Source organism: Alligator sinensis, unplaced genomic scaffold, assembly GCF_000455745.1.
Source record: "Alligator sinensis unplaced genomic scaffold, ASM45574v1 scaffold366_1, whole genome shotgun sequence".
Lineage (NCBI taxonomy): Eukaryota > Metazoa > Chordata > Crocodylia > Alligatoridae > Alligator > Alligator sinensis.
In genome coordinates, this window is record NW_005841851.1 from 2742936 (window position 1) to 2755252 (window position 12317).

The 12317-nt window shown below is 42.6% G+C and overlaps 1 protein-coding gene across 10 annotated transcripts in view; it reads left to right on the plus strand.

Annotated features, from left to right (window-relative positions):
* Positions 1 to 12317, plus strand: part of PRKCZ (protein kinase C zeta) — a 223187-nt gene that overhangs the window by 28539 nt on the left and 182331 nt on the right. For 5 of the 10 annotated variants that reach the window (XR_003095613.1, XR_003095614.1, XM_006016195.3 and 2 more), the window contains exons 4-5: positions 8987 to 9076; positions 11820 to 11870. Coding sequence is in view for 6 of the 10 variants with exons in the window: in XM_006016195.3 (XP_006016257.1) it covers positions 8987 to 9076; positions 11820 to 11870 (141 nt within the window). In the remaining 4 variants the exon portion in view is untranslated. Of the gene's footprint in view, positions 65 to 8949; positions 9077 to 11819; positions 11871 to 12317 lie in introns of those variants that run through there. The other 5 variants (XM_025211699.1, XM_025211734.1, XM_025211719.1 and 2 more) reach the window with 4 other exon arrangements.

Sequence of the window (12317 nt, forward strand, 5' to 3'; positions counted from 1 at the left end):
TGGTGGGTCAGGTCTTCACAGCTTTAATGTACAGGTGGCCTCCTGCTTACTGTGTGTAAGAGTGGTAAGATTTTTCTACTCTTCTTTTTTGTTTTGTAGCTTTGTCATCTGCTTACGCTGCAGCTCAAGGCTTCCTAAGCTGCCTGATACCTGTACTGTCCAGCATGTTTTGAATAGCCACCATGAATCATTGTGGCCTTGTTTATTTTTCTCAAGGCATGCACTAAAGTCGCATGAAAACTGACAAAAAGTATACCTAGTTAACACTTTCCAATATCCTTGGATAATAAAGGTTATAAGTTGTGTGTGTTTTGTTTTGTTTTGTTTTTTTAATTTAACAGAAAATAATTTTTGCAGAAACAAATGATTCTACTTCTGAGGTACTTAGAGAAAATCCACATTATTTTAATCAGTTTCAGGTGGCATAATTAACATGTTCCTCTCTTAAATGTGAGTTAAATTTGTATTTCAGTTGTATTGCAAAACTCATGTAAAACTTCTCCTTGTTCATCTTGTAAGTCTTATTGACTTAGATTCATCCAGCCTCCTGTTTTGGTGCCTCAATCACATCAATCCACATAAAATGTATGAATTTTCCTATTTTTGCATATGGGGGGGTAAATATTTATATTTTGCTCCTGAACACTGCTTCTTGCCTGCCCAAAACCCTGTAGGGACTTGTGTTGTTGTGAGAGGGTGGGATGCTGACCCAGTCCATGGCAACTCATCAAAACTCCCTACATGGCCCTCAGGCCCGAATAGTTGCCCACCCCTGTTTATAGTTTCATAGGGAGGCTGCCCCCAGGAAGCAGATGCAGGTTTTGGGGTAGGTCCTTGGCTGTACCCAGGCCCTTCCTGGCCTCAGCTCACTTTTAATCTGGCTGGGTCCCACTGCCTAGGGTCCATGGCACCAAGACCCTAGGTTCTTGGGCCCTAGTTCTAGCCCCTTGCGGGCCCCTAAGCACACTCTTTGTGGGCATGGGAATTATGTTCTCCTCTCCGTCTTTGCTATCAGATATGCAGTCCTCCGACACACCATGACCCTCCCTCTGAACACATTTGGACACAATGCCTGAGGAGTGCTCTGAGCTGGGTGCCTCTGCCACAACTCAGTGGCCTCAAAATCCACCCTTTACAGCCACCCCATTTCTTTGGTCCAAACAAATCAAAGCATGAGTGTCTGCTTACAAAATACAAGCGCCTCTGTCGGGATTAATTTTACCCTGCGGTTGCACCAATGTGAAAAGTTTGAGGCACTTACCTTGTGTTGCTCATGGTGCACAGTTTCCCTTCCACTCCTTCTGTGGGACAAAGTCCTTTCTCCCAGGCAGTCTGGACTAGCTCATCCATGGAGCTCTGCCTCCTGCAATTCCTACAGCCAACCTGCCCCTTCTGGGCCAAGCCTTGGGTTTTTTGCATCTCTCCCCGAGTCACCTGACTACTTCTGCCCCAGGCCTGCCAATCACTTCCTACAGCTGGGGTGGGCAGCAATCTTATTTAAAGTCCCTTTTTGCCATTTAAGTTTTTCAAGGGGTTGTGTTGGCTAGTGGGCCTTGAGCTCCCTCCATCTCTCAGTAACAGGGCAGGGGCCCTGTTATAGTGGGGGCGGGGGGTCCCCATGTATGTTAGATCTGGTGCCGACTCCAGCCAGTCTGGAACCTGCACTGCATGCAGTGTCCATCCCAGACGAGCTACAGTGGTCACCACATGCAGCTTGTGTCCTGATCCAGACAGAGCAGGTGCTGCATGTAGCACAGTCTGACAGGTCAAATGTGAGTGCTATAGGTGCAGAAACCACCACATGTGGGAGGGTCCATGGGTAGGAACCTACCTAAATTGCAGTGACAATTCATGGCACAGCAGCACCTTTAATCTTGCTCTTTTTGCTGTGTGCTTTCCCTCTCCCACTGTTGAATGGTCAAGAGGCAAGTAATGCCACAGTTTTTGCCTCTCGGCCACTCTGCAGCAGCAGAGGAGGACACGCAGTAAAAAGAGTGAGATTAAAGGTGCTGCTGCTCTGCAAACTTCTGCCGTGATGTAGCTGGGTTCCTGTCGGTGGGCTCTATTCGGCCCGCAGGGCAGGCCCCAGGTCAGATGAGTTTGACATCCCTGCTCTAGCAAAACCTACCTCCTGAGGTTGAAATACATTTTTAAATGTTCTGTGTGCATGTGGGGATGAAGATGGGCAGGGGGGAAGGGAGCTGTTTTTTGTCTATAACAAATAAATCAGTTTTTGAAATGGGGTGCTGCTCAATTCACAAAAGTTATGGACAGCTGCCTCGAGTTAAAAAAAGGTTGAGAACCACTGCTTTAGAGATATCTGGTTCAATGTTCTCCTTCTATAGTATCCACTTCTGCCCCTGTTGGAGATGGGATATTCGGCTGTGTAGACCACTGGCCTGACCAAATATGACACTTCTTTTATTCTAAATACTACCCAATTTGGGTATTATTCCATTTCAGTCTACTTGCAAGTATTTTCATGATCCTCCTGGATAAGGCCTTATTATGGAATTTACATCTTGAAACATTTCTGTGTGTTCTGGTATGGATTTCAGCCTGACAACACACCCTTTTTGCACTTTTTTTTTTCCCCCCCCCTGACTAGCAAATTAGGTCAGTGGGCGTTGTTTAAAACTGTATCCAGATAACTTGCATTTCTTGATCTTTGGTGACAGACTGTCACTTAAAGGTGGTATTGAAATCCATTCTATTAATTAGAGCATCAATGCAAAGAGCTAGCCTGGGATTATTTCTGCCTCCTGACATCTTCAGAGCAGGGTTTCTTAAATTTGGGGGGTTTTTAATCAAAAACAGTGTAATATCAGGTTATTGTTTACGTTTTAGAATGATAAATGTTATTGAAGAATAATGTCACTGGGGAAATCCAAATTATGATTTACATTCATTATTTTGTTTTCATATAAAGTTTTTTTTTTTTTGAGTTTTATATGACATGAAAGTTTAAAAAAATAAATAAATAAAATAAAATAGTGGCACCAAATATGTGAAGAACCCCAATGCATCAGCCTTTTTGATTTACAGAAGAAAGGTTTTGTACACTATTTTTTTTTTTTTTTTTTTTTTTTTTTTTTTTTTTAAATGAAATTTGGATATTTGTCTTGAAAATATTTTTCCTGCTAAAGTGTATGGCTCTTCACAGGTTTTCTTTTATGGGGTTTTTGGGCCTGCTTTGTAAGATTATTCTCTACAGCATAATTAGGTGTTTTGTCCCGACTCATTTTAAGAGTCTCTAGGATCAACTTATTTGGCACACTTTTATGCAGAACATACTAGACAAATTTGAAACACCCCACAGAAATAAAACCATGGTTTTATGCTGTAGAGAATACTCTTATATTGTTAGGGAGATAAATTGCGTGATCTGCTAGAAATCGGAGGGGGGAAAGAGGTCTCTGAAGTCCCACGTTAGGGTTTGTCTTACTATCTGGCTCTGAGAATATATACCAGGGAGTAGTATATTAAAATGTCCTTTTTGGAGAGCTGGATCAGTGAATATTTTATCATCATTAACTGTTCAATCAAATTTTTGTGAGGTTTCAAAGCAGCACTTTTCATCCATGTTTGCTGCTGATTTTACTTGATTCAGACATCTTTCCTCTCTGAATAGCTGCTCGTTTTGTTTTTTGGGGGATGGGGGGGTAGTTATCTTAAATGTGTAGACATTCCTGCCCTAAAATATTTTTTTGGCTACTGATTATATAATTAATACATTTATATGTACTTTTATGTTTCCTTTTATTTCTTATGTTTTGTGGGTCTTTACACAAACAAAGCCTGGGCTAGACCTTTTTTTCCATATTTTTGTAGAGCAAGTTGATCCCATTTCCCCTTTTTATTTTAGATACTATTCTATTTTTTCCCGTTAGTTTGCTTGAAAGGGTGGAAGATGCTCCTTAAGCTGTTGTACAGGCTTGTTGAGTTAATTATTTAAAGCCATTCATAAATTAACCAAAACTTTTCCTATTTATTTGATATACTGAGATACCATAGCATCGATTGCTGTTTTGTTAGCTTTCTTAGGTCTTAATATCCACACTCTGCCTCTACCTTTTAAGCACCTTTATTTCCGGGGAAAAATATTCTCATAAAAGCTGAACAGTAACTTTATTAAGTCATTTTTGGACTTTTTTTCCTCCTCCCCTCTTTTGATGCTTACACAACCTAGCCTGCTGATCTTAGTAAGGTGGGTCTGGCTGTTCTTTTCTCTTGCTTTCTTGCTATTCCCTATTTCTAATATAAATCTGGAAAAATACTAAAGAAGAAAAAATCCTACAATATGTGTAATTATCAATTGTGCAGATTCTTCGCTGTGTATAATTTTCCTGCCTTACCATCTCTAAGCCTCAGCTGTCTGTCATAGAATCCTAGAAAAAAGAGGCTGGAAGGGACCTGTGAGAAGGTCGTATAGTTAAACCCCCTGCTTGAGGCAGAATCATCCCTGTCTGAACCATTCAGATCAAGTGTTGGTCTAACCTCAGCCAACATCCATGAGTTTTCTCATATTTCCCAGGACTTTGCAGTTACCTCAGTAACAGTCAATTCCTAGAGTGTCCTAGGATGAGTCTCATCTGGCTCTGTAAACTTAAAAATACTTTAACACTTAGCCGCCCCCCCCACCCCAAAAAAACCCAAACAAACAACCCAACAACAACAAAAAAACCCTTCCACTACTCTAAATAATCTGTAACCTTTTCTTTCCGTACGTATCTTCTCCGCTGTTTGCTGCCAGCTGATCTTGTCATCTGATAGTTGATGTTATTCATGAAGACTGAAGTTAAAAAAAGCCATTAAATATCTCAGCCTTCTTTGTATCTTCCATTATTAGATTGGTCTCCCCATTCAGGAAGGGAATTATGCTTTCCTTTGTCTTCCTCTTATTTCTAATATATTTGTAGAATGCTTTTTTCTAATCGCCTTTTACTTGCCTTGCTAGCTGTATCTCAATTCATGCCTTAGCCTTCTTGATTTTTTTTTTTTTTTCTCTGTATGTCAATGTGGTATACTCTTTCACTCCACATTACTAATGTGGCTGAGTTTCCACTTCTTGTAAGAATCCTTTTTTGAGTATTAGCTAATTGAAAAGTTTAGCCAGGCCAGTCTCATGCTATACTTCCCATCCTTTCTGTGCTTTGGGATGATCTGATCTTGTTCCTTTAGTATGGTCTCTTTTTAGGTATAACAGCTCTCCTGGACTCCTTTTCCCCATGGACTTAAAATCTAAGTCCTTTGAGCAAGGATTGATTGCCTTTCTGTGCATGCTTAGCAGTGTTGCCAGTCCAAAAAATTATGTTTCTTTTTCCATAGTTTCATAGCAGTTAAGGGCTGGAAGGGACCTTACAGATCACCAGGTCCAGCTCCCCTGCACTTGGGCAAGAAAGACTGCTGGGATCAGATAACCCCAGCAAGATGGATGTCAAGACTTTTTTTGAAGATTGCCAGGGTGGGTGACTGCACCCCCTTTGGGGGGAGCCTGTTCCAAACCCTCAGCACTTGACTTGGAAAGAAGTTTTTCCTTATGTTTAGTCTGACATGATCTTCAATCAGTTTGTGCCCATTATCTCTTGCCCTCCCCTGGGGGGCCTTGGCAAATAGACGTTCCCCCAAGTTCTGATGTACGCTCCTGATATAAGCTTCCACCAAGTCTCCTTCTGAGTCTGCTCTTCTCCAGGCTGAACAGTCCTGAGTCTCTCAGCCTCTCCTCATGTGACCTGGTCTTTAGGCCTGTAATCATGAGTGTGACCCTTGTTTCTACTCTCTCAAGCCTCACATGCTTCCTGAAGTGTGGCGCCCAGAACTGGATGTAGTACTCTAGCTATGGTCTCACCAAGGCCGAGTAGAGCAGGAGGATGACGGGCAGTATATTTGCTGACGGTTGGCAACCCTCGTGCTCCGTGTCTAAGACGAAGAGAACCAATCCCAATTTTAATCCATTGTTGTTTCCATTATATAGTATTATGATTATTATTAAATACTTGTTTCATGGCCAGTAAATGTTGTTAAAGTAAATAAGATGATTAATTTATCAATAAAAAGTACATTTCTTGCCTCTAACTTTTCCTCCTAATAAAAATATTAGCTGCTGCAGCAGAAATCTCTAGGGTGGAACATTTAAACAAAAGGAACAATGTCAGATATGTCTGCATTTTGTTTTCCCTTAATACACTATCAAGATAACATAACATTGCTTGAATTAAGGTGGTCCTTGCAGCTTACATTAGGCATGTACATATCATTTAAAAATATTAGTTTAACCTCCTCTAATTATATCAGTTAAACAATTAACTGATAACATAGCAGCTCAGAAACAGCTGCTGCTGGGAGCTGCTCCTAGATCCCTTTGACTGGGGGAAGGGGGTGAAAAGGCAAGCCCAGCCAGACGGAGCCCAGGTAAAAACCTGCAGCAGGAGGGAGGGAGCACCTATGAGCCAGCAGCTAATTGCTTAATTGATGAGTCATTAGGCTGCTCCCTGTTTTCCTTTTGAGCTACGGGTAGTAATTCCCCCTCCACACCTCCCTCTCTTTCCCCCTGCCTGCCCCGCTTCCTCCTAATGCCTGCTGGGGCACTGCATGCCACCCTGGCCTGGTCGTTACTACTAGGATTCTTTTTGCCAGAGCCCTCCAAGGATTGACACAGCAAATTGTCTGAGATGGTATCAAGTGAAGTTTAATAAATAGTAACCCCTAGACAATATTACAGGTTTTCTCCCCATAATACAACCTGGCAAGTGACTCTTTAAACGTTACAGCAGCAACCTTTGCGGGTACCAGGCCTCTGATCCTCTGCTGGGTGTGTGGGATGTTAGTTTCTGGGTTCCTTGTTGTTCAAACGAGAATTCCGAGGTTGCTCCTGTCTCAACAGGGTGGCACCACAACACACATGGTCTCTTTGTTTGTCCACTACTTCTGTAAATCTTTCATCCTGAATTGTCCAATCCCCTGGCTCCGTGCCAAACATTCCTTATATGGTGCACCAATCCCCTTGCACTGTGCCAGGCACATTCTTTCTAGGGAGACTGTTGTGCCTTGCTTACAGGGGCTGTGCAAAACAGCACTGTTTCGTTTCAACTTCTGTTTCACCCTTTTGAAGGGACATTGTTTCGTTTCGCTGTTTCAAAGCACCGTTCCATTTTGTTTTGTCAAAACTGTTTTGCCCATACGCTATAATAGGGAACTATGAAAATGCCTATAACTTTGTCATTTCTTACCTGACTTGGATGAACATTGCAGGGATGGTGGCCCCTTCTGAGGTCATGAAGCCTGCTAAGTTTCAAGGAGATAGGTGCAGGGGTTTCTGGGAAACTGTACCTCAAACTGTTCAAAGCAAAACTCCTATCACTTGCTGGCAGCAGCAGCCTACTGTCATCCTGCACGCAGATCCGGGAGCCTGCGCCCTCAGGAAGAATCTGGCACAGCCCTGCATCCCCCCTGGGGAGCGCAAGCCCCCCGATCTGCACACAGGATGATAGCAGGCTGCTGCCGCCAGCTGGGGCCAGCGGCAGCATCAGTCTTCCCAGTGCTCGGCATAGGCTGCCCCCAGCACTGGTCCCAGCTGGTAGCGGCAGCCTGCTGTCACCCTGTATGCAGATCTGAGGGCCCACGCCCCCTGGGAAGAGTCCAGCACAGCCCCGCAGCCCCCCCAGGGGTCATGGGCCCCCAGATCTACATGCAGGGTTTTAACAGGCTGCTGCTGCCAGCTGGGGAAATAGTCCAGAGCTGCCTCCATCACCAGCTGGCAGCAGTAGCCTGCTGTCATCATGCATCATCTGGGGGACCATGCTTCCCAGGAAGAGCTGGGGGAAGTGATGAGAGAGCTGAGAGAGAGATCAGGGAGCTGGGGAATCCAACTGGGAACTGGGGAAATGTTCAGGGACCTGAACATTTTTCCAGCCCCTGGTTCAATTCCCCAGCTCTCTGATCATTTCCCCAGCTCTTCCTGGGGGTCATGGGCCTCCTTGTGCACAGATTGGGGGCCCACACCCTGCAGAAAGAGCTGGAGAAATGATCAGAGAGCTGAGGAATTGAACTGGGGGGCAGGGTTTCTACATGCAGATCAGGGGCAGGCGTCCCCCAGGAAAAGCTGGAGGAAGTGATCAGAGAGCTGGGGAATTGAACAGGGAGCTAGATGTCAATATCAGAGTAGTTCTTCCCCACTCTTCTGTCCTCCCTCTCCTTAGTTTCTGTTTAGCTGCAAGCAAGCCCGGCTTCGAAACTTGAAACGTTTCAAAACTTTCTAAACATTTCAAGTGCCCTTGTTTTGTTTTGAATCCTTTTGTTTCATTTTGATTTTGCTGTTTCGAGCTCAAAATGTGTCAAAATAGCTTTGAAGCGAAACACCCAGCGAAATTTTGTACAGCCCTGTTGCTCACTTCGTGCCCAATCACAGCACTCGCATCTATCTCCCAGTGCCACAGGAGGTGCTGTGTTCAATTTTGTTTAGTTCTGGGAAGGTCTGGACTATGGCTAAAAAGCCTTAGCATAACTCAGTTTGTCAGCTGAACTGCTAAGCTAACTGGTTTTCACTGCACTTATTGGTTAAACAATTAATTTACTTAACCATTCACATCCCTAGTTTATACTTTTCTAACTACAGTAAAAGTTCTGTTAACCGGCATGCCGGCTTGTAAGATAAAGTGAAACCGGAAGTGCCACAGCAGGCACTTCCCGTTTCTCTGAGCCCCCACGGCCCAGGGCAAAGCAGCCTGTGCTGCCGAGCCCCCGTAGCCTGGGGGCATAACAGGCTGTGCGGGGCCCACAATAGGGTCAGTGATGTGGCGGGAGGGGTGGTAGGACGCCCCAGACGTGGCGGGAGAGTGGCGGCCCAGGCTGCTCAGTTAACCGGCATATTTTGTTATCCGGCATCCCCCATTTCTGGGGGATGCCGGATAACAGAGCTTTTACTGTACTTTAAATCCTTAACCCTAATAGTAAACTTGCTTGCTTATTCTGTTGTTACCTTTGCTAGGAGATCCATGCACTATCTCATCTCAGATGGAACTGGAAGAAGCCTTTCGTCTGTATTGTCAGCGTAGAGATGAAGGGCTCATTATTCACGGTAAGCACTATGCAATTTGAGAGTTGTCCCTTAACTTCTTGTGAAGAATATAGCAGTGCAGTAGATGTGAAGTGTGGCACAATGTTTGCTTATCTCATCCAGTATCCAGTTGCTGGCTGTGGTCTTTACTAGCTTTCAAGAGGCCACTTTCTCACCTACTAGTCTCCCTTCTTTTTACTGAATTAAATTTGTGGGGAGATGGGAGGGACTTCTTCCAGACCACTCTAGTAATCATCTTGGCTTCTAAACCATGTTGATGGGCATCCTTTGTATGCTTGTAATCTAATGTTGCCACAGAAGTTTATCCTTGCTCTTGTATATAGTTTGAAAGTCTGCAAAACCATAATGAACTTATGGAGCAGAAAGATTTAAAGAGCTGTGAGGTAATAGCTGCTCAGTTATAAAAGTCAGAGTCTGTTCTTTCTTATTCAGTTAATGTGATAAAAATGAAAACAGTTAATTGAGTAGCTAAAAAAAAATGGGATTGAACAACTGTAACAGAAATAAAAAAAAAAAAATTATTTTTTCCAAACTGAATTTTTGAGAAATTAATGGCATTTTAGTCAAGTATAATAGAAACGAGTCTGGGAAAAAGTAATTTAGGAATATGAAGAGGTTTAAGCTGTTGCTTTTGTCTCTAAGACTGAAAAAAGTTGTAATCTTTGGAGCATGATCAGCTGTGTCATGGCACAGCTGATCTCCTTTATTGACGTCTACAGATGACATTAGGTGTGTTGGCCCACAAAGTCAGTTCCATGCCATTCCTGCGACCTCGGGGATCTGATCCTGCAGGAAAAAGCCCTACGTGCTTCCCCTAACTTGGGATGCATGTCTGCAAGTGGGGGAAACCTTCTGCTTGTAGAGGCACTGGGCCATCATGGTGTGGGGGGAAACCCCTCTTCAGGGAATTTTTCTTGCATGTGAGCGGTAGTACCAAGGAGTAACTCTCACAGCGTTCCATGCTCTGCACTTAAAGATGCACCCCCTGTGTTGGGATGCAGCAGTATAATATGGGCGTGGGGGTCATCTCTCTACAGGGATTCCCCCTGTGTGTGTCTGCAAGTGCAGAAGGGGCAACTCCTAGAGGAGAGTTCCCTCTTCCATGTTTGCAGAATGTGCCGTGGAGGAGAAACATGCAGTGAATGAATCCCATGCAGGAGGATTCCCCAGGTATGTCATGCAGGTGTGGAGGGTGGAGTTCCCCCTCCATGCTTGCAAACAGCACCCCAACCTGGGATGTGGCAGCATACAATGTATGGCAGGTCAGGGCACGGTCTCCAAGCATGGATGGGGTAGAACCCTTATGGGAGTCCCCTCTACTCTGTGCTTGCAGACATAACCTGGGAATCCTGTGTATTAAGATGAGGCTCCAGGAGCTCCTGCCCAGGGTGGCACTCTCCTGCCATAAACAAATGGACATTGGCTGCAAGTGTGCAGCATAAATTATGATTTGGGTCATTGTCATTTAAAAAAAATTAGGCATTTGTGGCACATCAAAGGGCTAGTATATCTGTTCACTTTAGTATTGTGCTGCTATAAACATTTTTATGGCAGCACAAAGGCAACATCTGTTTTCAGCCGAAGTGTTCTTATTGTATCCCAAATCATGCAATTGTATCTACATGGGTGTTTTCATGTACCTATGTGGAACCCCATTCAAGGAAGAGTGGCTTATTTTGGGTTCCAGAATTGGAGTGTGTAGATCCAATTGCAGGTTTTAGGTGCTTTTTACTTATGTTAGCCAACTCAATGGCACCTTCTTTTCAAAAAAAGGGGAAAAAAAAGATTTACTGGGGCAAGCTGATTTATTTCCTAATCAGCTGGTTTGCATAGCTGATCAGATGCTTCATAACTCCCATAAAATAGTTGTTTTTGAACTGAGCTCTTTTGACTGTACTGGTACCATCTTCTCTGGCAAATTTCCAGCCATATAGCTTCATTTAATCTAGCAAAAATATCTTTAGCTATTAGGTCTCTGTTTCAGCTGGGGCTTTTATTAAAAAAAATAATTTACTCCCATTTCAAAGATTAATTATAAAAGCTTTTGTCAACTTCTGTTTTTTTTTTACTTGGATCTACACCTCAAATTATATAAATGAATAATGCATTTATTCCTTGTGTCTTTTTGTCATTGTTCAAAGTAGCTCAATTGTTTCATTTCCACTGGTACATTCTTAATGCAAACCATGCTAGTTAGGCTGTACTTAATTTCTTTTTTCAAGATTCCTGAATCATTTGCACTACTTTCCTCCCTTGAGTTTTTAAAGCACCTGCCCCACAATCTTGATTTTAATGGGATCTGAAAGGAGACTTTTTGGTAAAAGAGCACAAGTCCTTAGATTCAGGAAATCTGGGTGCTCTTTCTAACTTTCAGAGTCTTATTGACTGTTTGAAATGTAAAGCAGGGATAATTCTGCTTCATTAACTCATAAGGTTGTGGTAAGATTATTAATGTTCATATATTACTTTGATATCCTTGAATGAAAACTCTATATAGCAATTGGATACAAGGCCCACTGAAATCAATTAGAGACTTTTGCCTGGCTTTAGTGAAACTTAAACCTTGAGCGTACAGTGCAATTGGTGTAATGATCAGGCCAGTGATATTGGATCAATAAGCAGCTGATTTCCAGACATTAGGTTGCTAAGACTGAATTCAAGAATAATGTAAATTACAATAGTTGTGGTACTTTAATACAGTAATAAATATCTTCAATACCAAAAATACAATATTTTGTTTTAGTTTTCCCCAGCATTCCAGAGAAACCAGGCATGCCTTGTCCAGGAGAAGACAGTAAGTACTTGAAGTTTACCAAAGGGTCTTTTAAGAGCTTTAATGTTTATTTTATTGCTTTTGTCCATTTGTATGTAATATAAAAGCCATTTGTATAAAAGACAATAACTTAAGATATATAGCTATATTTATTTTTCTATGCAGAATATAAAGTTTATGTAAAATCTAGAATGTTTTATATTACAGTTAAAAATTATGTTTTAGAAAATAAAAAAGGTAAACCAAGAGTCTGACAGCATTTCAGTGCCACTCAGAATTATCACCGGTTTTCCATAAGGTTGCACTTAAGCAAAGCAAATTAATAGTCAGATAGATTGACATCCTTGCATACAGATAAACTTTGTATCTTAAGAGCTAGGGGATTATCTAAGGGACTTATCTAAGAAGATAAGTCAAATTTTCAGACTTATTTATAAATGCAAGGGCTGTCATTTTGATAGCAGGAAT